At 36.2% G+C, this 24,948-nt stretch overlaps 1 protein-coding gene across 3 annotated transcripts in view; it reads right to left on the bottom strand.

Moving 5' to 3' along the window:
- Window positions 1–24,948, bottom strand: part of AIMP1 (aminoacyl tRNA synthetase complex interacting multifunctional protein 1) — a 36,438-nt gene that overhangs the window by 7,726 nt on the left and 3,764 nt on the right. For 2 of the 3 annotated variants that reach the window (XM_068403511.1, XM_068403509.1), the window contains exons 2-5: window positions 9,057–9,190; window positions 8,244–8,369; window positions 7,129–7,287; window positions 3,867–4,078 (exon numbers count right to left, since the gene is read on the bottom strand). In XM_068403511.1, the coding sequence (XP_068259612.1) occupies window positions 3,867–4,078; window positions 7,129–7,287; window positions 8,244–8,369; window positions 9,057–9,165 (606 nt within the window). In that variant the 5' untranslated portion in view covers window positions 9,166–9,190. The remainder of the gene's footprint in view (window positions 1–3,866; window positions 4,079–7,128; window positions 7,288–8,243; window positions 8,370–9,056; window positions 9,191–24,948) is intronic. The other variant, XM_068403510.1, reaches the window with a different exon arrangement.

Below are 24,948 nucleotides of genomic sequence, written 5' to 3'. Positions count from 1 at the left end.
GAAAAACCCACCCCAAGATGGTCAGCCAAAACCAGAACATTGAATTTCAAGGGGTTTTTTTAACTTTTTATTATAAATGGCTCAATTTTTAAACTATCTTCAGATAAATGACAATTCCCTAGAAACTAGACCTAAATAAATGCTTCCGAACAATGCAAAAGTTTAGTTGTCTTTTTTTTTATTTAAACTGCTTGTGCTAATTTTTATAGAAGAGACTTACTGTAATGTTTCCAGAAAACAGGGCTTCAATTACAATAGTAAACCCCTCTGTATTAATGCATAATAAGTGCAAAAAAAAAAAAAAGTTATTTACAAACCATCAAGGAATCCGATGTTCGGGTATCATTCTATCTGCATTGCTCCTAGATTTTTTACGGTAAATGATAAATAGAACCCTGAAATGTGTCAGCTACAGAGAGTCAGACCCAGTAATTCTAGTGATGGCCACTCTGTAACCCCGTAAGTTAGAGGAACAAAAGAAAATCTAGTTTTTCAAAAGTAACTGTAAAAATAAATTGAGGAGTTTCCTGACAGATAAGATTGTGCAGAAATTAAAAAAAAAAAAAAAAAAAAAAAAGGAGGGAAGAAACTTGACTCCCTTTCCCAGTACAAGAAAAGTTCTACCAGAAATACAGGGTGTTACTGAAAAGCAGCTGAAGGTGACACGGACAGAGAGTAAGCGTATGTTTCCTTCTGCATACGTGTTATTATCCAGGAAAGCAAATTCTGGTTAAGAACAACAGGGCAAATCTCTACACTTGAAAGGACATAAACAGAAGCAAGTCTATGTCTACAGGGAACTGATAAGGCTTTGGCAACTCAGGAGGTGTTTGATACATGAGCTGAGAAAATGCAAAGGAAATTCAAATATTATCTCCTTGAAACAGTAACAACCTCTGCTGACCTTCCAAAAAGCCAATCCTTTTGTTTCAAAAACCCAGGAACTTCAAAACTGACAACTCAACTAGTGAGAAACTGATTTAGTTTCAGCAAAAATGTTAGTAGTTAGTTTGTATGTGGACGTACAGCTACTTCACATTCAGAATGAAACGCTGCATTTTCCCAACATGCTGGTAGAATGAAGCATGGGAGGGAAGGGGAAGAAATACAGCAAAGAAAATAAAATGAGGGAAAGTTAATTCTGAACTTTACTATACAGAAAAAACAAGACCTTATACTTGAAGCACAAGTGTTAAATTGCTCTTTTTCTTAGGTAATCCTTGAAGTTACCTGTGTAACTGATTATCAGCTAACTATCCCTCTATATCTCAAAATCAGATACCGTGACAGACTGCAATGGCTAGTGAATATGAGTTAAAACCAACACACTGTTTACTTTAAAACCAGAGTGTGTTGCAATGCCAAGAGCAACAAAAAGCCCTCCTCAATTTAATACATGCTTGTCTGAATCTTGAGTTTGCCAGCAAAAATAATTTACAAGTCACAAGCTTGGTTACATAGATATTTCTATTTGTTTCCTAACTAAAAAGCAACAGAGTTGCATTTAACGCAGCCTCGAAGGGTAATGCTACAAAAGCAGAAGAAAAAAGTGGTTTGCTTACACCACACAGAACGTGTCAATAAGTTTAAAGTCATGCTGTAGTCACTGTTCTTTATGATTTAGAGAAACATGTTTTCCCTGCAGACTAGACAAAGAAAATGAGAAGATCAAGAGTATGTATAAAGAATATAATTACCATTCTATCCAAGAAAAAGAAATATAAGTTCCAGCACCATTTGCTGATTCCTGGGTGGACAACACTAACCCTTAAACAATGATCTAGAAAGAAAAAAGATGAAGCCATCTAAGTAGAAAGAAAAAGTTTCTGCTATAAAAATGAGACTATATAGTTCATAACATATAGCTGTAATGCATCCTCTCACAAAAAATGGTTGTAGGATAGTGCTTCTAGAGGCTGATGGTGGACTCTTCTCTTCTTCTAAGTTTAAGATACATGCCCTGATTTCCTCTCCTTCACTTCTGATCACTGACATGAGGATCTCTTAGGTTAAAGGATTGCAGCAGGCCAAAAAAGCGACACTTGAGAATTGTCTGAATTTCAAGAATTATTGCTGAAGACAGGTATTGATGCTAGGAGCACACAAAGATCCACTTCAAAAAGCCAAATGCAGTGGCAGAAAAGCTGTCAATTCCTGCTGACATTTCACAATGTTCTCCAGTTGTCCCCAGCTGCTGCTGAAAGAGCTCAGCATTGGCATGGTTCACTTCATGCTTCAGTTCCATATCCATGTTATTGATGACATGTATGTATCTATACATGATACTTGAGGGTGCAACTTCTGACTTGGCTTCACCACCATCAGTGGTGCACAAAAACACAATGTACCACATATGAAGTGGGCACGCAAGTTTTCACACCCATAAATAACTTGCACTGCACACTTAAATGTTAATGAAGTTACACATTGTGCTTCCTAACCAGAAGTAAAATCAGATGATACAAATACTACAGCCCCAAACACTGCTAAATTACCATATCAAACACTCACCAAAAATTAGCTATTTATGATTGCAAGTATGTCTATAGTACTTGATCTGATGTATACATTTATATTTAAATATATCGCAGTAGTCACATGCCAGGGCTTCACATTTTTGAACACTTAAAAAAAAAAAAACCAAAAACCACACACACACAAAAAGATGGAAGCTTGCCCCTAAGAATTTATTGTCTAATAGAGACTTGCCAAAACCAAAACCAGACACACAAACTAACTGTTCCCAAAGAATGTGCAAGAATGATCCCTAATTCTCTGTTAATGAGTACTTTGGATTCTTTTTTCCAGACAGAAAGCAGGTTAAAGAGAAAAGACCGTTACTGCCACTGCCTTCGATACACTTCATGCTCGTATGTTGATTTAGAAAGGCTTTTAAGATGTTTTTTTCTATATGCTTTCTTGAGAGCAGACTGCTAAAAATGAGCAATTTGAATTTTTGCCCACTGCAAATCCAGTAACTGGACACTATCCGGTGATCAGAACAGTTATTGTATTCAGTCATTTTTTTCAGTTCAATAGCTTTCTGTATCATAAAAATAACAATCACAATTTTAATTGCCTCCTACATTTGCAATCTTACCATGTGGATAGGGTGTGAACAGGGATTGAAAAGGCATTTGAAAAAATGTAGCTTTTCCACACTGAGATCAATTCATCACAACCCATTCTGCAGTTACTCTATACAACACTGCTTTAATTGCCAAGCTTGCATTTGAATTTAGAAGCAGCCTTCAGTCAATTCCTCCCTTCCGCTAACCCTCTAGAAGAGGTGTGAAAGGAAAATGTAGTCTTGAACCCTCAGGCTGTTCCCAAGACATACGTAAACCATGCAGGTCAAACACAGAAGTGTATCAACTAAAAAAAAGCACAGAGGCAGACTCTATTCCAGACAAGGAAGTAAAAATATGCATTTTGTATTCCACTGTTGTTTAAGCCACTCACTGCCATCTAAGTTAAATTTACATGCTCTTTGCTTTACTCCATGCAAAACAAGTCAACAGGCCATAGAGTTGGAAGGCAAAGGTTTCAAAAGTTTGGATGATAGGAAAAAAGTTGTTATGTGTTCTCTACTACATACTAGGAAACCTAAAGGGAAAGTCACATCTGGTTTAGGAATCCACTGTGTACCAATGGCATCACAAAGGAGTAAGATCCCAGGACAGAAGCACTGAAAGCAGAAATGAACTGATTTAGGGTGAGGGTACTTCACCATTTTCTGGCAAAAGTTGTTAAGCATCACTTCTATTTGCATTTTCTTTTTGTTTTCATGACTGTAAAAATCTTTCAGTAGAATCAAAACACATGCTATAAACAGAAAGCCTATCAGTAAATAATTTTGTCAATACCTGATCCAGAGGAACATGTTTCACTAAACCACTGACAACAGTCCTTGGGCTTGCTTCACCAACATCCACTTCTTCAACATACAGAGTGTCTGCATCTGGATGCTTTTTGGCAGTAATAATGCAGCCAACACGAAGATCCAGACAAGAAACATCTAGAGGTTTTGCATCACTACTTCCAGCAGCTGACTGCTGTTTCTTCTCCTTCTTTTCACCTATTTAAGAAAGTTTAGTTCATGAAATTAAAAAAAGCATATAAATATATGTATACGTATATGACTACTGCAAGGGAAAAGTGAGCTACAATCTCAGAAATAAGTGTAAACCCAGTGTAAAACACAAATTAAGAGTAAAGAGTTAGCACCTCTATTACTAGTTTCCAGCGGAGAATCATCATACACACTTCAACTTACACTGTTACTACAATTACCATCTTAGGACTGAGGTATTGTCTTGTCTGTAAAGTGAAGTCAACCTGAACTTTAAGTGTAGCTAACATGTACGTAAGCGACGTACACACTCTGCCGAAGGCCACATCAATAAGCCTAATAGTACCGTTTTAATAATTAGCAATTACCAGTAAGTCTTGCCATGGCGTTTCACCAGCAAAGGGAAACTAGACAATCACAAGTCATCGGGTTAGCAGGGCTTAACATCAGTTCCTGACTGTGGACAATGCTAAGTCACTGTAACTGCACTGTTACAGTTGCAAAGCAACCCTTCAAGATGACCTAGCTAACTTTCTTCACTCCTCAAATATACTACTGTGTGAAAATGCTCATGGCTTACAAGGTTCCACTGATGATGACTCCTTATTCCATGGCAATCAAAGTAAAACAAACCAAAGGATTTATCATCACCCATACATACTGTATAGTATAAAACAGCAGTGAAGCAACACTCCCCATACTCAGCTGCTTATTTATATATTTCTTTCGATATGAGCAAGTTACATCCAGTTTATATAGAAGACTGTCCTGTTTAAAAGACATTCAAGATTTGTTTAACAACTATAATCTCTGGGGGATTAAGAAATGTCTAAGTGCTTACTTAAAATAAGCATATTCTGTTATTCTTTCATTCAAGATAGCTTACGTATTAACGTAAACTAAATTCCCTTCTTTAGGGAGCAAAAAAGGAAAAGTGGACACAGCACACAATTTGATTAATTTATCATTGCTCTAGAACAGGGTTGAAATTAAATGATACATTCAATAATAAAAAGGCAATTTTTTTTTTAACATAAGCAATAGCTCTTCAAAAATATTTCAGTTTATATAGAATGAATAAAAAGCTCTAGTGTTTATGAGTGGATTAGATTAATAAAACCAATCATATATACAATTATTGAAGAGAAACTGAAAAAAATGCCATCAAAATAGTTAATATTTAATACCTAAGATCATTTCAAAGACCTGCCATCTTTATCCTTGGTATCATTCCTCATTGTTCTCCACGACATCTCTCTACCATAGTCTGGAGCCAGAAAATCAGCTTCTAGCACCCATTTATTTCACTTTAGAGAAATGAAGTCTGTCACCAAATAAGGAAAAGAGAACACAGCAAAGCATGTCTGTACACAGCATAGATACAGATGCACAGAAAACATCCATTTCAACACCGCAGGTAAGGAGAGAACTGCACTCCTCTGGCCAGTGTCAAGAGTCAGCCCAGAATCAATATCCAGAGAAGCCTCACAGATGAAGTTTGCAAGAAATGGAACAAAGAATATGGAAATAACTAGAGAGGAAACAGATGAGAGGTGACAGAAAACAAAGGGATTTGAGATATTCCACAATTTCACCAATTTCAAGACTAAAAAACAAATTTTACATATTGGTTACTCAGATTGTTAAATACTATACCTAAAATAGATGCTGAACTCCACAGAAATAGCCTGTTCAGGGCTTCTATTTAATGTTCATGCTATATTTCACCTTTTTTCAAATACAGCCATTGGAAGGGAAAAGTCAAATAGATTGCTTTCCAAATTTAAGCTACTTATACAAGATGAGGAGGAAATATAGTACAAGAAAGTTTTATTTTTCCTTACCAACTGAATACTTGCTCTGTAGCCACTGAATACTTGAAGGAAACAGTTAATTGCCCAATATGACATGTGGCCTCTGCTTTTATATTTACAGCTCTGTGGAATATTGATGTGTCAAAGGCTGCAGTACATCAAAAAATATGAAGTCACTTATAAGCCTGTGTACAGCTCACCAGAAAAATTAAAGGGATACAGTGCCCTATTAGCATAATATCCAAACTCTGAAAAGCTGTACAAATCAATTCATAGCAAATTGATATTAATTTGCATAAGAGAATGATTGTAAAACATGAGTTTAAGTTACAAGATAGACACTGGTAGTTTGGTGCAAGGGTAGTAGACATGTCTTTTGACTTCTGTTTAACAAACTCTCTTAATAGAAGAATACAGATAGCTAAAAAAGAAAAACAGGAGGAAAGTTGTAAGAGAACCGTATGTCGGTTTCCTAACAACTTTCCTCCCTGTTGCCAAAACCAGATTACTCTATTTGCCTGTGTCCTTTACCCAGTACCTCCTCTTAGCCACGCAAGTTCACCAGTATTGACATGGATTTATCTGATCAACTCTGATGGAACTTCACTGCCTGTAAGAATTTTCCAGAAAAAAAAAAAAAGTAGTATACTTAGAGGATGCAGAAAACTGTAATTTAGCACTCTTCCTTTAATATTATGTTATGCTGCTATTGCTTGCAAGGTATTTTGCTGAGCTGGTCTTTGCCTTTTGCTTGCACTGTTTCCATGGCAGGAAAAAAAAAAGAAAAAATATCTAAGCCTCAGAACAGAAAGCCATCCAGTCTGCCGAAAGCTTCTCTAAACTTTGCGTCCTCCTCTTCCTTCCCCTCTCCCCACTTTTTTTTTACCTCCTTTGTGTGTGTGTGTGTGCGTATTCTGGTTTTGCTTTTTTTTTTTGTTGTGGGGTTTTGGGGGGCTTCAGGGGGGAGGCTTGGGGTTTTTTTGTTTAGTTTTGGGGTTTTTTTTTTTAAATAAGGGAGTTCAGTCACAGTAAAAGAAATGTGGCATGTATCCCATTTAGGTAAGAATCTGTAGTTTACTTGATGGCCTTTATTAGCTTCAAGTACTTCCAAGATTTTAGAGCTAGCACCCAACTCTTCCTACTGTGGCTGTACGAACTTTTTTCTGTGCTCAAAATGATGTAAAAGCACTTGCATAAATTAAATCCCTTAACTGTCTACCACAGCTAAGAAAACTGAAGTACCTTTTTTTTCTACTTTTTCCTTCTTTTTCTTTTCTTCATCTTCACCTTTAATTTGATCTTTGGAACCAGGAGATGATGCGCCTGCTGTAGGCTGTGGAACATCATCTGAAAACGTAGCTGTAGAAATGGTGGTACCAGGAGGAACTGCGATCTGTTTTACTAAAATCAAAACCACAGAAGTTAGAAGGGGTACCAGAACTTTGAACACTGACATTTTAAGTTTCCAACATAAATGAAAAAGTAGAGAACTGAAAACTTTGCTTAAAATGCCTAAACCACAACTGCTGAGTAGTGTAGCACAACATGACAAAACACATTTCAGAACGCAACGTATATGTGATTATTCTGATCAGTCAAGAACAATGCCTTTGACTACACATTTTTTAAATTGGAAAAAGTGCTAAATACAAGAAAACACATAAGCAAACACCACCTCTTTTTGTAGTTTATTTCAACATCTAGTTATCTTTGCTACTAACTCTTTATTTCTCATTTGTGTTTGTCTAGTTTCAGTTTCTAGCCACTCCGTCTTGTCATACTGGAGACTATTCCATAATTTGCTACACATAAAATAATTTTTATACTGCAGAAGGGAAAACAGTGCAATGAAAGGCTGGTCTTACTAAAGTACAGAATCAAAAATTCAAAACACTTTGTTTCTAATTTTACATTACCACAGATTTTCTAATAAGTCACTGCCCGTCTGTACTTTGAACTATGGCTTGATTTTCCACAGGGATTTTTCAGTCATGCTAGATTAAATACTCAGAGTATCACGAAGTGTTAGACGTTCAGCAATTTCTCAGGCATTATAAGGAACCATTGTCACCAGTCAAATTCAGGGCTTATTATGAAAGGCATTGTACAAGAACATACGAAGAACCAGTTCCATGTCTGATTAAGATTTGGCATATGTACCTGTTAGGCTTGCAGCTTACTAAAATGCTGGAATTAAGTAACTTGTCATAGGCATGGAACCTAAGAAAATCCAGAATTTGTAAGAAATGCCATAGAGTAACATACAGGAAGATAAAAATCAAGAATTAAGATAGTTTTGATCGTTATTTTGTGCTAACTAGATCTATGTTGTATGAGGATAGGACATTTTTCCCCACCTCCATTTCGAATTTCTGCCTGAATCAGCTCCTGTTTCAGCCCTTCGATTTCTTTCTTCAGTTTAGCATTTTCCACACGGAGCTTCTTCTCTTCTCGGAGAGATGCCTGCAAGACTAGAGTTGACACTATATTAAAAATGACAGGTTTCAATAATTAGCATTCATCATTTGGCAAACAGAGGTTTTGTTTTTAAAGAAAAGTGAAACACAGTGAGCCAAACACCAAAAAAGTGGAAACTTTCAAGGAGTATCTCATCTGAAATATTTTAGAATCCTTTTTTTTGTTGAAATGGCCATTTTCTACAATACTTATGTACTTAAGCTGCCTCTCAATATACTAGCTTCTCAGTTCCCTAAAGAGACGCACAAGAAAAAATTCCAAGAAACCTATTAGAAAAAGCTTGAAAGTGTTTGTAATATGGAGCACCTTAATTCACTGATACCAATATGTACAAAATATCAAAGTGCAAGGTATGATACTCTTGAGAGAATCCCATAGTGATGAAAAAGCAGCAACACATTCAGGCAAATGCATAGTCTCATATTGTTCCCGATTCCCTTTCTCCCCAAAAACGGAATTGTGTCATTAATTCTTCCTCATTCAAGCTTTTTCTATATCAGAATAAGCAGCTTCAAAAAAAACCACAAACCACAAGATAGTGAAGTGGTGCTACTATTACAAGCTTTATCTTGGAGAACTTGAATCATACTCAAAAGGCTGACAGCACCAATGAAGTTGTCCATTTTTCCCTGTGAGGATTTAATGTTAACCACCTGGTTAACAAGTTTATCATAAGATAAATAATTCCTTACTAGCTTTCTCCTTGAGTAGAGCAACTTGTTGCTTGAGGTATTCAATAACTTGATCGGCCTCTGCACCTTTCTGCTCCAGTCTGTTCAGCACTGCATTGTTGGCTGCCATCTTCACCAAGAAACGGGCTAAAAACCTAGACAAACAACAGACAGTCTAAAATTAATGACTTCTTAACATAATAGCACTACCATCTCTTACCACATGAAGTAGTTCTAATATCAGTTGCTGAATAAGAAAATTTGCTAAGTGAACAAGCTGGGCTCCTATTGCAAAGCCCATAGAAAAAGCAACATTAAACAGAATCTGATGTTTGACAGCTGCTTTCAAGTATTTTGGAAGAAAAGCTACTTTTCCTCCCAGCTGCAGAAAATATGTTCTTCCTTCACAAAACAGAAAAAATTTCACCTTCCCAGAAAGAAAGATCCGCATAAATCAGAAAGAAAAGGAAATAAAAGGGAAAAAGTTGGACAGGAGAACACTGTATCCTGGTTTTAGCTGAAAAATGTATTAAGTATACGCAGAATTTTATTGAGACTAAGAAAATAGAAACATCCCACAAAAACTTCCAAACTCTTCTAATAAATTTATTCAGAATATACAGAATACTTCATACATTGTGGTTGTGCATACGCTAAGAATTTACTGTTATTTTACTTTTAAACAGAATTCGTCAGTATTTTTACTCATCTCAGACTAACACAACTTTTATTGCAGGTTTACACCTTCAGAGTTATTTTAGCACTGATTTTGATTGTCTTATTTTGTATCCACTGAAATGAAAGGCCAGGCACCCAGGTTAACAAATTAAAGCAGCAGGAAACACGTAAGACCAGTAAAGGTAAGAGCACAAATAAATGCTGTCTCACTTTCTTTTAGGATGTTCAACTCCTTTTACTGGGTTTCTCTAATGCTCCAGAAACTAGCTATGCCTGTCTACAGCCCTTATTTCTTGAAAGCTACCAAATTTGGCCTCTTTCCTTCTCTACAACATTTGTGTTTAACCTTAAAAGGTCAAACAGTAGCAACAGAATGATGAAATAACCGTCATTTGTATCTGTATCAGATAGTGCTTTTACCCTCCCACTCAATATCTAGATGAAGAAAGAATCTGTACTAACAGTTGCCTCATCTGTAAATCAAGAAAACTGATTACATGTGGGAAGAAAATACACCTTGCAGATCTTCACAAGCAACAGTGATATAGTTACTGTGATTTTGCCCATCAACTGCAACAAAGGGAAGAAATGGTAAGAAAATGGCAATCCAGATGGATGCACTGGCTCCTCAACTTTATTAGAGTTCAAAAATGCCTTTTCTCATATCAAATTGGCAGAAAACTTCCCATTTTATTTCAAGATTATTCTGATACTATGATCTAACTCCGTCTTTAACGTACCAATATTCTGTTGGGATTTGCAACAAAAGCCATGCTGAAGATAAAACAGGTTTAGAAATAACTGAAAGGTGAACAGATACAATCACACTTATGCCAGTGTCAACATATCACCTTTGTTGTACTCTCAGTATCAACTTACATTTGATATCTGATCTTCTATTCAAAGAACTCAATTCTACACAGCTATTTATCTTTAAAAAAAAGGCAAAAGACAATGAATCAGGAATAGTGTAATTAAAAGTTATCAAAGTAAAGTTCACAAAGCCAGAGAGAGATACAGTAGTCAGATGATACATGGGGTATGTTACTCCTGCAAAAGTGATGAATGAACCAACATCTTGCCTTTTTTGCAATCTAATACAATCAAAGTCTGTTCTGCACACGCTGTTTCGCTTAAAGATGCAAGAGTATTACTGCCATCACACCTTCCACTCATTCACAACAGATTTTTCTTTTAAAAGAAAGAAACTCTTGTGGAGAGAAGAGCACTAAAATCATCTCTGCAGGACAACTAAAGAGATTTTAATATTCAAATTAAGCTCTACTAATAAAAAAATAACTTTGTTTTCATGTGCCATCTGAAAACAGAGGGTTTCAAAAAGGAAAACAGTGATTCCAATAAGTTACTTACTTAGATGTCAAATGGAAATAGACATAAAACTATTACGGCACAACACAGCATAATACAAAGCCTGGGGTATTACTGTCTGCATACCAGTAAGATTTCTTGCAAACTACATATTCTCTCAGGGGAACACAATACTAACAGCAGAAACTTTGCCAACAACAACAGAAATGCTACTAAAACTTCAAAGTGAATAAATTGGTAAATTTTATAGGTTTTAGCCAAGTTGGCTAACGAACTGAAGATCTGGAAATGAAGTTACATGATTACAACGGGTAGACATTTTCCCACTGGTCAAATAAATTTCTGTAAACCTAGTATTATAACAATAACACAAAGGAATAGGTATTTCCGATACTAATATAAAGAGCCAACAAGCTGAAATGAACTGCTGCACAGGCACCCAACCCATATAGCAGAGTGATAAAACTGTATCTAAAAAGGGCACATAAAAAAAAAAGTTAAGATCCACCCTTTACTATAAAACACATTAAAAACATTAGCACTAAAACAAAGGTTACAGTCAATGATTTTTTTTTTTTTGATTTTTTTTAACCCTTCCCCTATTTCCTTTGCCCTCTACTACCTTGACACCTTCCCACCTCACACAAAAAAAACCCTCTCAAACAACCAGCTCCTACTAGTGATACACAAACTAATAACAGGAAAGAAAACCAGGAACAATATAGCTTAAAAAAATAGAATCATATCTTATTACAGACACATTCTGACCTGCTTTGCAGAAAACGTTCCAGAGGACAACTGAAAGTAGTCACTTCATACAATTGTGCCTAATGAGCTGCTTTCCCTTCAAACAAAAAAATTTTGAAAAACAAGTAAGAAGCAGCTATATTCAGACCTTCTGAAAAGGGTAACCTCTTGAAGTTACCTGGTTGCTCAGCCAAGGGAAACTGTTTAATGTCAGACCTCTGAGGACTACTTTGTTACCTGCAAGACATTCAGAACTGCTCCAAACCCCACTTGCTTCACTATAGTGGAACTCTGTCTTCAGATGAAAGACTCTGGTCCTGCAGCTATTCATCAGGTTACATACAACACATAAAAGTTGTTTCTCATCATTGTACTTGCTGATTAAAAGAGTTGCCTATCTTTTTTTAAATAGAAAGTACTGCCTCCTGCAGTCTTCTAAGTAGCTGTAGTACCCTTACAGGAGAAAACAGGCATTATTCTACTTTGTTTCTGAAGCACATGTAATGTGGAAGGCTCCCAAAAGTGTCAAACTCTCTGTAAAACTTCAAGAATTCTCATATAGTATAAATTACCCCAAAATTTCAACATGTTTTACAAATACTGGTTTACCAACATGGGTCTTGACCTTAGAATATATCCAGATCAAAAAGTGAACATACCAAGAAGATGCTAAAAACAAAAACTGTGTTGTAGCTTACTCTTCAACATTAATATTCTCTGTCTTAAAGCAAGGAAAAGCCAAAACCCTCATAAAATTAATGACAAGATTTAAAACTTAAACTCTAAAAATGGTTTTTGGAATCTATCCATAGTCCAAACATGGAACCAATTACTTTACACTATTGGAAAAGCAATCATTTAACCAAAAAAAAACAGAAATTGGAAGCCAACTGATTCCCAAACCCTAAAATAATTAGCTCTAAGCATTCCTTTTTCCAGCTGGAGGTTTAAAAAAGCTCAGTGCTTCGAAGTGCTCAGCTTTTTCTTGCAATGCTTCGTTCATGTCAACACACAAAGTAAGATTACTAACTGTACGAGATCAAACCTACAGGCAGTAAGACTTACTGCCTACAGGTCAACATGTTCTCCACGTATGCATCAAGTACATCTATGACAGTGATGCAGCGTTATTTCAGCATTTTCAATTCAGTCAAGTTTTATGCTGCTCTCTTAGGTGACAGGCATCTTATTTCTCATTCTCATTCTTTCCCACAGGCCTTAATGCAACACAATCAAATGCCATGAGCATTTCAGTTGGTTACCCTGAGCATGTGTTGAGACAAAAAGTTGCCAAATTTCATCTCAAATGATGTAAAATGAAACAAAAAATCACCACAACTGCTTCTCCTCTCTTCCCCTCCCACGTGTACACTAACTCCTCCACAATAAGAGGATAAACTTTCACAGCTCACCATGCCTAGGCAGTGCTCTTCATTGCACAGCTGCTTCGCTCTGACCCATCACTGCTCCTCGCTTTGTGCTAGCTATGGAGGAACCCAGTATTTCTACAGCAAAGCCAATCCTACTGATCTTTAGCAAAGAGCAGATAGCAATAATAAGATGGACCAGATAGCATAAACATATGTCTTACAGAGAATGCCATGTTTGTGAATAGCCACCAACCAAGACCTAAGATCAGGCAAGAAGCCACTACAGCAGAAAATAAAAGTCTGCAAAAAGGCATGTTTGTTTTTCAATTCAGATGCTCTGTTCAAATTAAAAGTTTGTCATTACAAAGCAGAACCAGTGGGATCAGTCTTATTCTAGAAGTTATCGACAACGTAAAGGTAATTTCTCCAATGCTAAAGTTAAATATTTTTCCATAGTTTAAATTAATGAATAGCAATTCCTCTTCCTAAGCTTTTGGTCTTAAATCTCAAGTAGCTCTCAAATTAAACTCCTTTTCTTCTTCCCTGAAATGTCTCAAGAGACTTTATTGTAGCCAACTTGCATAACAAAGTATTCTACTTTCTGTAAGAGAAAGTATCAACAATCACTTTGTTTCTGCAAGAAGTGTGTTCAAAGACTTCCATCGAGCATCTTTTTTGAGTATGGTCATTTCTGGCAGACAATCTTACAAAAGACCATAAACATAACAGAACGTGCCAGCTGTTTGCCAGATTCTGCTTTCCTGTGCTTTGCACTTCTATGAACTGTCAGGACACAGTGAATCAGATTGAAGAATCTCACATCACACCTTTTTATTCTGCAAAGTAAAGAACAGTAGTAAGCAGATCAAAACAGGAGAAAAAAAAAAGAGTGGAACTATGTTATCTTTTGCTAAATCAAAGTATCAGTGCAACTAGGAAATTGTTGTAACTTGTCCCATATTCTTCTGTCTCAGAGAACTGGGATTCAGGCTTTAAAAATAAATTCTCTTACAGGTTTCTCCTAACTTCTGATAAAGTATTCTAGACCTGATGCCATAAACATCTTTGGCAAAGATTTACGATATCTGATTTGATTTCACATTTTTGGTAAAAAAACCTGAAGGTTTAGTTTTCAAACTATGAAAATTTAAACTATTAAAAAAAAAAACAACCCTGAGTAGAGCTACAACCGATCAGATTTGAGATCAAATCTTAGTTTTGACTTGATCATCTCCCTCCTTCACTCTAATTAAAGAAGAGAAGATCAACAGCAGCTCTCAATTTGTCATTAGGGAGGCAACGGTCTATAACATTTAGTTACAAATTTGTAGTGATATAATCCTATGGCCAGGACATTTTGGAAATCAGCTATATTCAGTAAGTTTTATGCACTTACCTATCACTACCACAAAAGGTTAGGTGTTTCACTGTTTTTATACCTGTTACACATTGTAAAATGCAATCATGGCTTTTACTCCCAAATATTCCTTCTCAGGAAATGCAATTCTAAAAGATTAAATGTTTCTAGGCTTCAAAAGACAGAGAAGAATTACATTTACTTATCTGTGGAAAAATATAATTCCTCGATCACAAAATAAAGGGAAAGATGAAGCTGTTCACAAACAGGTTTCAAAAAACATGCCTTTTAAACCCATATACAAATAGGCTAAGGTATCAGTAAGCAGCAATGAAATGCTGAGAAAGAAAACAAGTATCTTAGATATTAGCTACAAGTTTTGCATTGCTTGAGACTACTTAATCACAAACAAAGCCCTAGCTGTTATAATAGAGCAAAAAGAAATAGTGCACTCCATTACACTTAAATATCAGTTCACCCACATTGAAAAGACAGGCGTATATCAGTTAAGATTTAACTACCAGCTCATCTGTCTTTCAGAATTAAGTATATTGTTAGCTCTGTAAGGGAAGAATGTAGGTTTCCCGAATCTCACATTGTCAAAGTCTACACAACTAAAAATATGGTTTAAGGCCCTAAGCAAATATGTGTAAATGATCAAAATGTAGATGCTCACCTAGGTCCTTCTCTGCACACAGAAAGGAGACCTACCAAAACATTTTTGGCAGAACACAGCAAAAACTTGAAAATCAACAGCTAGCAATGACAGGACAATTAAAAAACAAACAAACAAACAAACAAACAAAAAACCCCACCACTGTATTTTTTCCTCAAGATTTTGAGCAATATTGATATATCGCAGTGTGAAAACTTAAAATCTAGGAATTATTATCAAATAATCATTGAACCTCATTTTTGACTTTCAGTACTAGATCAGTGATCCCCTACCAGGTCCTAGATATGCAGCACTATAAAAGATCAAATGAAATTTTAACTATTATCCTTTATTTTGCTAAAGAAAGAATGCTCTTTTTAATGAGTAAAATGGAATTACAGCCTAAAATGTAAAAGAGTATTGTAAAGTATGGCAATACAGTTTTGCAGACTTGTAATTGCAAAAGCCATAAGAATTCTAATCTTCCTCATTCTCCCCAAATAAGTGGTTGCTGTGACTGGGGCTTTAAACAGTTGAACAGCCCGATTTTTTTTTTTTTTGGAGCGCTTAAATACAATTTTTAAAGTATTCATAAACTATGGACTCCTGTGTAGTCAGTATTGAAAGCAATTTGCCAAACAGCAAATTACTAGGCAAAGTTGTACATTTCTGCCATATGTTATTTCAACGCACATCTCTTGCACTGAGAGAGTCAGAATAATTGCTTTGCAGATTTCCCAACAACTAACATGTTTAACACAGTCCATTCAAGAAGCAGTGCCAGCCCTAAGGAATGATTTGCTAGCTCTGGAGACTACAGTCCAAGCCTTCTGGCTGCCAGATAAATCAGGCTCAATCCCAGTTGCAGACAGGTCTTTTAGTAGTCCTAAGAGCCTACCCCTCCCTATTTTAAAGGGCCGTAAATAGTAAAAACACACACAACCGAAGTTTTTCATATTGAAAAACACTGCAGCATGAAAGAGATTTTTTAAAAATGTGATGGAACATTTCACAAAAAAAGGCTCATCCACTGGTACCAATTTTGAGGCAAAGTAAGTTACTCAGAAATTATTATTTTCAAACATGAGGACAAGTCTGTCTTGAAACAGAATGATGTACCAAAGTCACAAGCAAGTCACAGCATTAATGAGACAGGTAAAAATCAAATCTAATGAATGAAGAAGCAAGACAGGCATATGTTAGAATAAATAAAGGTAGAAGCATGAAATTTTTACTTTTAGAGTATTATGACAGGCTTAATTTGAATTAAAATGTATCTCTTGGATCTGTATGGTAGAGATCATTAGAAACTGAATAGTCAGAAGTAAAAATTATTTTAGTATTTTGTTCAAGTTTGCATTTCAAGACTTAGTAGATGCCACAACATAATAATTAACTGCATCATATCTTAACATACTACGGCTGCAACATTCAAAAGGTTAAGGCAAGTTAAGAGTACTTGCAATTTCATTCACATCCTGGCTGTAAGTTCGTGCTAAATTTGTATTCAGGGAGAAGTTTCTACTAATGCTTGTCTCGGTCCAATTCTGAATTAACTTTTTACTCTTTCCGACCTCTGAGCAACATCCCAAGGACTAAACAAAGTAGAGACATGATTACAAGGAGTTCTGTCCAGGTTAAGACAAAAATCAAGTGATTTGGATGTGGTTTGTAACAAAATTTTTGCCTTCAGAGCTACCAAAAATTTTCAGTAACAAAGACTGTATACTAAATTATACATAACTTAATTTATTACTGGGCAGTCTTCTCAGATTAATTCAATAGACATGGATGGCTCACAACATGGCTCAAGAAAAGCAACTTCTTTGCACTGCTTGACTTAAGTCTTCACAGGTTACATACCCGCTACATCTGCCAGGTCCCCTGGAAGTTCAGTAAAGATTCATCTGGTTGTGCTTTATAGTGCAGCCTGAAATTTAAGTAGCAGCTCATATGCCAAAACAGTTGGACAGCTTTATGTATTTTTTCAGCAGTGTGTACCTTTGGAATCCCGCTGCATTAATATTTTAATAGTACTATCAGAATCTTACGGTAAACGATCACCATGTGCAGAAGGAATTCTCACATAAATCCTGTGATGGAAAATATGCAACACCCACGACATGCTATCTTGTTTCTTTGACCTTAAGCACTGATTTCCAAACCCAAAATACATCCAATGCTTTGGAACCAAAAGCTTACCTCAAAAATTGACAGGTTTTTTTTTGTTTGTTTTTTTGGTGGTGGTGGTGGTTTTGTTTTGTTTTTTGTTTCAATTTACAAAAGCTTAATTTTCTGAACCACAGTGTATCCAGTGGCTACCATTGAATATAAAAAAAAAAAAAAAAGTAGCTGCTACTCATGCCTCAAAATATCCTCATAAAACTTCCTTGACAGGTGATGGACTTTACAGTTACAGACACACACATATGCCTATAAATTCAGAAATATAACTGCACTCAGCTGCATCTGGACAAGTCTGCAAGGTCAGCGTATGCCTCAGGAACCCGAAGAATCCCTACTGCAGTTCACCCTCTAGGGTTTTACTGGGGAGTGAAAGCTTTAGATTACTGTTATAACCACACAGTAAACTACCCATAAATCAGATAGCAGACGAATAATCAGAACTGCACTGAAATCTACCTGTTGATACCAAGTAGAACAGTGTTTCTTAGGTATTTTATTGATTTTTGTAACTTTATCCTAAAAAAGTTAGCATTCACGCTACCTCCTTAATTAAGAATAGGCACAGCAGTTATAAAAAGGTAAAGAAAAGAGAAATGTTTACCCCCTCTCCCTAAGACAGGTTCCACTTGAGAACAAAAATACATTTTAAAGGTATCACTCAAAATCCAGTCCTTTTCTTTTGGGTCTGTCAAACCCTTGTCAAAAACCCTAGCTGCTAAAAAGACATTTTAAAGACACCTTCTCCTCAGAAACTTGAAGAGTTGGGAAATAAGAATACCATTAAGCAATGTATTTTATGTCAGCAATAGACTGCAAAATAATGGTATTGGTTAGGTAGTTCACAGGAACACTGATCCCCTTTTTCAATTTTAGTTAACAATACTCTTCATGTCTGAAACCTGCCTACAGTTATTTTGCATAATTCATCTGTGGGAAAAAGACAATTTATTACTTTTACATTAATATCCACTTTTCTACATGTAAAAGTAGTATCTCACAGCACAGCTAAAGGAAAACAGGATTTAACCATTCAGCTAAAGCAAGTGCTAAGGTTAAAAATAACCATTATTTATTCGCAAAAGCATTCAGCAGACATCATGCAGATGTACAGCAAAAGAATCACTGCTCCCTAACTACAACCACATTAACAATTGCTGGTATTTACTGAGGCAGAAACTTTAGGTATTCTTTTATGTGAGCCAAATAAAAGATGAAGAAAATTAAACCTGAAAATGTGCGTGTTTGTGTGCACGCATGTCTGTGTGTAATCAATGCAAGAATAAAGGCAAACGCTTCTTAAGGGGGAGCAACAAAGCTGTCAAACAAAGCTTTAAGGGGAAAAGCAGTCCTTGCCAAACTTCGAGCCTGCAGTTCCAGTATCTTATTTACATACGCAAACCCCTCCCACACACATTTAACGACCCAGTTTCATTCATCACACAAATAATTGTACTTTCCAGTGTTGATTTACTCACATAACACAGAAGGACAATACTTAAATGAAAATCTATAAGATACTAACTTACCCTGCACAGAGAAAACTATTTATTCAGCGGGGGAGTGAAAAGTCTAAATTAACTTTTAAATCCAAAGTGAGCTGACAACAACTAATCCTCAGAAGCAGTTACATGTCACTTCCAAACCACGTGCCAGCGGTATCTACCACTGCATATTCCTGGCATCAGCCTCAAAACACAGGTCTTTCCTTTCAGCACAGACAGAGTGAAGAGACTTAAAATTCCTAGCAAGCATCTCATCTCAGAAAAATCTCCAGATACAACTGTTAAGTATTGTAACTACCCACCTTTTGGATCAATGATTTTAACTTTTGTGTAGAAACACAGAATAATTTTTCTCTTTTGGAGATCAAAGAAAGGAACTCTGAAGAAAACACTTTTCCATAGATTTACATTTCTGCAGGTGAAGACTTCACTATTCTCAGCAGGAAAACAAACCAATCAACTTCTGAAGCAAAGACTGTACAGCAACTGCCTGTCAATTATTTCTAAATAAAGCGCACAAAGTAACAATTCAAAGGATACTTGAAATCAAAATGCCAGTTTTCCTCCTGATCAGACATGAACCTCCACCACAGGGTTAGGCTATTACATAGCTATTCCAGAGCTTCTACTGATTTGAAAGAAAAGAAATTTTTACAGAAAGATGTCCTTTGTATACAAAAAACCTTACCACTTTTTCCTGTACAACAAATGCTACTTATATTTAACACATTTTTTTCTTTTTAAGAAGAAAATCATTTAATCCTTGTTAACAGAGAATCAACACTCGGATGTTATACGCTTATTTCACATTTTGAAAACTAAATCAGTTTGCCAAGACTGATAAATCAAATGTAAACCCCATCCAAATAAGATACTTTTGACTATTGTAGTTATTCTAGCTGACACACAGAAATTACCTTCCCAAACCAGAGAGAGCGATCTTGAAATAGTCATTTTTGGCCAGAGTTGTTTTCTATATTCTAAACTAGAGGGGAACATCAAGAGTTTTTTGGATTACCTTGTAGCATCCCTTGCAAAACTCCAGCTGTTACAGCACAGTGCCCCCACCTTCTTCTTCCCTGTTATTTAACAACGCATACACTCATGAATATCTTCTCACAAAAATGTTCACCCACTGCTACTGAAAAGAACTAATTTAGGAACATCACTGTTACTAAATATCTGGTTTTATGAGCACTTGATAACCCAATTTCAAAGTAAGTATACTCAGTAGTCCTTTGGGCACAGTCCAGAATTGCAACATGGTCATTGAGTTAACACTGTATAAACTAGGTAAACTTCTGGACCACATCTTCTATGAATACTTAAGCACTGCTTGAAACAAAGTACAGCAATATACATCTTTTAATAGTACCAAAAGAGTAAGAAGTCCTGTAATTGCCTTTCAGAACCTTCTTTCTAGTTGTATGCAGTGAGAAGCATTTGAGGTTCACAGTTTTTAAAACTTCTAGGATGAAGATGATTTTCCCCTCTTTTAATACTAGATCTGTGCAGAGAGGAGAAAAAATAAAACAAAACCAAACCCTTGTGCACTCATTGGACTTTGAGAGGGCTGATTTCAGCTGTTAAGACTGACCGTATCTGACGGAAAAATCCTCCAAGCAGCTTTTGGGGAATAGCCATATTTCATCTATAGATTCAAAGCTTCTTTTGTTTCCATAGTTTAAGACAAATTGAGCTAAATTATAATTTTGCTGTGTTCAAATTATTCTATTAAAAATCCAACCAGTTTAAACAATTCTTTTCAATTAGAATATCTTGGTTTAGCATCTTCAAAACCTGCAAATTTGCAGGTAATTTCTCAGTAAAATTTAATTATAAGCTATATGTAAAGGAAAAAAAAAAAATCTGTGCCTAGTTCTTATCATTATCATTTATAGATGGTCATATAGATGTGAAATTACTTACCCACTGTGATGTAGCAGGGTAATTCAACCCCTACGAAAAGATTAACTTCCCTGGTGTACAATTCAGTCATATCCTAGTTGGCAACGGTGACTTCCTTAGTGTGTGACTGTTACCAATTACTAGAGCACTTCACACAGAAGGTTTCAAACCTTACAGTAGGACAAGCACAAATGTGAACTTATGGCCTTCACTAGAGAGCAGCTGCTACCAAGCCAAACGTAGTACCTCTTGCATGCCACATGCAAGCCTGTGTACTCTTGTGGGAATAGCAGTCGCTAGCTGCCCCAGCCAACTCAGCTGTTGAAATGATCTGCTCACTTATCTTCAGAGTCTGAAACAAGACACCACTACAAAGCTGTATATTAAAATGTAATTGAGAAACACTCTGGGATAGAAATCAGATCCAATAGCCATGGATCCTTTCCGAGAGAGGGTCCTGAAGTCAGAGACTAATCTTTAAACTATTAATTCATACTCAGTTGAAGTTATGTTGGGAAAGCTCCTGATGAGAAGGAAATGGAAATAAAAGTCTTCTATAATGTGCAGTTTTACGCCAAAAGATTGTACCAAATGATCTCAAGGACAGATTTGCTAACTCGAGGCAATTTTTGATGATGTTTTATGCATTGCCAGCTGCTTTCAAATATAAAAAGCATCTCAGAATCTGTCTGCTTTCAGATAACTAGGATATGAGACAACACACCAGGGAAGCAGTTATGAGAGGAATTAAATTTTCCTCTAATCCAGCAGAGAATCTCTGTCAGGTTTTTTCCAGCATTCTGAGGAAAGAAGAATGAGTTCTTCTACATGAATTGTGTTTAACAGATGATGGCTAAATACACTATATGTTGCTTTCTAATATGAATGCTAGCTTAAGCTTCCCTCTACAGTTTTTGAAGTCAAGGAACAGTTTCTAGGCTGTTAATTTATATAAAATGGCATAAGAACTTAAGAATTGTATACAAAGTTGTGGAGCGTAACAAAAGTTGTAAAAGCCAGGTCAGCAGAAGGTATCTCTTTTCTGGAATTTCTCTCTGAAAATTGTACACAGCAGAGGAATTTATCCAATTCCCATTTCAGTAAGGTATCAAAGACATTTTCTTTAGAAACAGCAAGTGTCAACAAGTGATTACAGCTGCTGTTACAGACCTCCATTGATGCATTTAACCAACAAAATACATCAATTTCAAACTACCATGACTTGAGGTTGTAAATGTAACTTAAGAGAAACCTTATCTTTCATCTCAGTAGGTAGAGATGACTCCCTCACTTAACCCTTTAAATACCTGTATTAATAATGCTCACACTCTGTATAGACAATAAAGGCTTTTTGGACAAACATCCCCTTCTAAGTTTGTACGGACAGAATGGGTGACCCACCCTTACCAGAAGGCCACTGACCAACTGACAATATTCTGACAAAACAGAATGAAGCAAAACAAACTACAAATGTGCAAGTTAACAACTGCTCTGCTCCAAAACTTCAAAGAAAAGATTATTCAGATGCTGACTTATTTTCCTAGTTACTTTTATCTCCCCATTCCTGCCCCAATCCCATGGTAGTAGACAAGATTTGTTGAGTAACAGAAGAGGAACAGAGTCAAGGACATTCAAGAGGAATAATAAACATGGTGATCCAGAAACAAAAATTCTTTGGTGGTCACACACTACTGCTAAAGCAGCTCAATGTTAGCCTGTAAGCAGCAGCATTAGAATTATTGGAGTAGATTAATTACCACAGCAAAATAAACAGCATACAAAGGAACAAACGAGCAATTGAATTGCTCCTCTTCTTTTTCCCTTTGAACCAGTCAGTTATTTAAAATATGATATTGAAAACTGAAATTGCCAACTATTTTACAAGCTAGCAATAAGAAAGCAAGAGGACACTAAGATCTGAAACAGTCACCATCTGACAGTCCTGAAAGGCATGCCATTTTTAAGATGGTTTCTTTTGGGGGGGGGGGGGAAGTCAAAACTGGCATTTACAAAAAATTCTATAAATTAAACTGATTTCTTTTTCTGTTGGCCAATCACCTGATATTACAGAGCATCACCAAGGAGCAGGCCATGACTTGCATCATAAGTGACTGTCCCCTAGAAAACTGAACAGGGATCTGGCACATTGAATTTTGTCATCAGGCACGCCAGCGATTGCCATGCCTAGAAACCACAGTTATAACTGATTACAAATTTGTAACTATACTGAATTCACAAGCATGTGTCAGAAGCACAGAACATGCTCAGGCAAGGAACTTTTTTTTATTTAAATATAAACATGTATACTTGGACAGTTTAGGAATACTCAAACAAATATGGTGACAATCTCAAAACATCTGGAGCTGTCATGCTACCCAAGCAAACTAGCACATTTTTATTATGCTCAAAAAGTGCTTTCCCTTGTTCTCTCTATCAGATCTATTCAACTGACTGGAACCACTGAGGCTACATTTCCAGGAGGGAAATACCTGCTTGCAAAATGTCTCATGCTTCTTATGGACTTCACCATCAGAAAACTTTATGGCTCAAAAAGTGTAAAGGCAACTAACTAATGAATTAATCAATTAACACACCACCACACACATTATAGATAAGAACAACTTCTCACCTGGGAATCTATTCCCTTGTGATGCCTCTCCCCTCTAGTTTAAAGAAAAAAAAAAAAAAAGAAAAAAAATCAGCTCAAGCTTGTAATTTATCTAGAAAAGAAGTGTGAGGGACACAGAAGGAAATAAAGGAGAGGCAAGTCAGGAAAGGCCTGACTAGCCACATTTCGTTATAGGCCAACTGTCTCAGCTGCTCAAGAGGCTTCCCAAGCAATATTCACATTGCACTCATGCATACTCAAGAAGCCCCACAATTGCCAGAGAGATTTGCTTTTGCTCAGATTCTCCTTTCCTGTCTCTCAACTTTTTAAAGACACTTCAAAGAAGATCAAAAAGCTTGAAAGAAGTGTAGTTGTTTAGTCTACAGAAGAGAAGATAGATGGGAGACTTGGTCCCGTTCTTCAAACACAAAGGAAATTGGTATGAGAATGGGACTAAACTGTTCACCAGGTCTACTGCAGACAGGAAAAAAGCAAGGAAGATTTAAGCTAGATATGTGGAAAGCTTCCAAGTAAGAGTAAAGGACTGAACAGGACACCTATGGAGGTTGTGGAATATCCATCACTGGAAGGTTTTAAAAACAGGTTAGGCAAACAGCTGTCAGAAGTGATTAAGGTATAACAGATGAGAATGAACTTGAGATCTTTCGCTCCTCTTCTGCTAAGGTCTTTTCATTACACCCAGCGCTACAAAACCAATAGTATTTCCCTCTTTTACATCCCTGCATTTTATTTAACTTTAAAACACATGTAGTAAAACCTACCCTTCTAATCATGATATTTCCACATATTCATGTGTGATTATTTGGGAGAACAAAACACATCAAAGATTTGCTAACTGTGAAAGCAGGACGAATAAACCACCTCTGAACTCAAACGCGAATGTATTAATTTTACACTCACGCTGAAGAAATTGACCTCTAACATCATAATGCAGACAGTACTATATTTTCTAGTTCTCCAAGAAAATTGTGAAAACTTTAATTGATGACTTGCTGATACGTGGTCATCAAGCCTAGTCAGTAAACCATTTTTCAGTTTTTGCTTAAAGGATTTTTTTTGAAGGAAAGCACTTTTTCCCCAAGCACAAAAAAAATATATATATATTAAAAAAAAAAATCAAAACAATGAAAGCAGAAGGCTGTTTTGAGAAGCATCCAAATCTTTTTGAAAGCATATTAAATTATGAATAAGGATGGCTTCCGCCACACAGGGAGGAAAAAAGCCATCAGAGACTACCCTCCTGCCCTGTGAAATACCAATGTAACCATGGAAATTATTTTTTTTCCCTACCGTTTGATACTAATGCAACTATGGAAATGAAAACTAAAGATTTATTTACCCCTTACCCCCAGTATGACAGGAAATCTAACAAGAGAAATGTTTCTTGGTGACAGCAATAAGAACCATACAGGATACTGTTTAGAAGGAGAATAAACAGGGGTTTCTGGGGGTCTCTGCTTGACTGACATCATATAATTCATATCACTACAAGAAAGAAGAGAGGCTGTTTACCTTGCTCACATCTGATGTTCCTAGCAGCTGCCCTATATG

This window comes from Nyctibius grandis, chromosome 6 (genome assembly GCF_013368605.1).
Source record: "Nyctibius grandis isolate bNycGra1 chromosome 6, bNycGra1.pri, whole genome shotgun sequence".
NCBI lineage: Eukaryota > Metazoa > Chordata > Aves > Nyctibiiformes > Nyctibiidae > Nyctibius > Nyctibius grandis.
Note: the sequence above shows the minus strand (reverse complement) of the source record. Positions and strands in the feature narration are given on the sequence as shown.